This window comes from Cynoglossus semilaevis, chromosome 11 (genome assembly GCF_000523025.1).
Source record: "Cynoglossus semilaevis isolate Cse_v1.0 chromosome 11, Cse_v1.0, whole genome shotgun sequence".
Lineage (NCBI taxonomy): Eukaryota > Metazoa > Chordata > Actinopteri > Pleuronectiformes > Cynoglossidae > Cynoglossus > Cynoglossus semilaevis.
Window position 1 is genome coordinate 596997 of NC_024317.1, and position 1204 is coordinate 598200.

The 1204-nt window shown below is 46.3% G+C and overlaps 1 protein-coding gene across 1 annotated transcript in view; it reads left to right on the forward strand.

Annotated features, from left to right (window-relative positions):
* foxj3 (forkhead box J3) overlaps window positions 1-1204 on the forward strand; it is a 51460-nt gene that overhangs the window by 38409 nt on the left and 11847 nt on the right. Inside the window, exon 3 of the mRNA XM_008319622.3 lies at window positions 149-223. Coding sequence (XP_008317844.1) covers window positions 149-223 — 75 coding nt within the window. The remainder of the gene's footprint in view (window positions 1-148; window positions 224-1204) is intronic.

A 1204-nucleotide genomic window follows, 5' to 3' on the forward strand; every position in this document is an offset into this window, starting at 1 on the left:
TCTGTTCTGTTCTGTTGGGCCTCAGTGGTGACTTGATTCACAGATGAAACTGTTAAATGTCCGTGTCTCCTAACTCTGTGACTGTGACGTCGTCGTCATCTTTGTGTAGGTTTGTTCATTCACTCTGTCTTTTCTCTTCACTCTGCAGAACTCCATACGGCACAATCTGTCACTGAACAAGTGTTTTCTCAAAGTGCCTCGCTCCAAAGATGATCCAGGAAAGGTGAGTCCGACACACACACACACACACACACACACACACACACAGAAATGAGTGTTTAAACATTTTCACTTCTGCTGTGGCTCAGTGTGTTTGAGTATCAATCCATCTGTGGTTTAAAAGGTTAACTCTAGAGGAGAGTAGAAGTAAAGTTGGGGCAGGGGCGGGGGCAGAAGTGTTGAAGTGTCAGCTGGAGTTGCTGAAACATCTCAGTGAAAAGGAAGTGACGTCATTCCCTCTTCCTCAGCTCTGGTTGTTCTCTCACGGTTTCATCTACAGGTGAAGCTGATGAAGCTAACGCTGCTGTGTTCAGCTCTCACCACATGGAGCACCCTAACACAGATTTCATCCCACTGCTTCTCCCATCGTACGCTACATATGCTAACTGCACAGATAACTCCGTTCACACGCCCGTACGCCCGTACGCGCCCACAGAGACGTGGAGAGAGACGACGGGGACTGAATGCTAATCCATGTTTTGCTGTAATCCTCAGATATCGACTCTCCTGGGAGCTGCTCCACTAAATACAAATAATCTATTGCTGTATGGATCCCATTCCAAATGCATGGCCAACATGCTCGCATCCTTAATGCTTAATTTGGAATTTTCCTCACTCCCCCCCCTCCGCCCCCCCCCCCCCCCCCCCCGTTGAAGACAACTTCAAAGAAGCTGCAGCCTCTCTTGATATGTTGCATCAATATTGTAATGTAGCAGAAATATGAGAAGTGCTGGGTGGGTGAGATAGGGGGGAGTCACAGCTCTCTCTCTCTCTCTCTCTCTCTCTCTCTCTCTCTCAGAGATGGATAAACAGATGACAGTTGGTGGTTCTAATCCACACAGAGAGAAACCTCAGTTTATCACCTGAAATACTGACTATATTCAGAAAAAAGATTGTTGGGTTCTTCAAACCAAAGCTGTTGTTGTTGTTGTTGTTGTTGTTGTTGTTGTTGTTGTTGTTGTTGTTGTTGTTGTTGTTGTTGTTG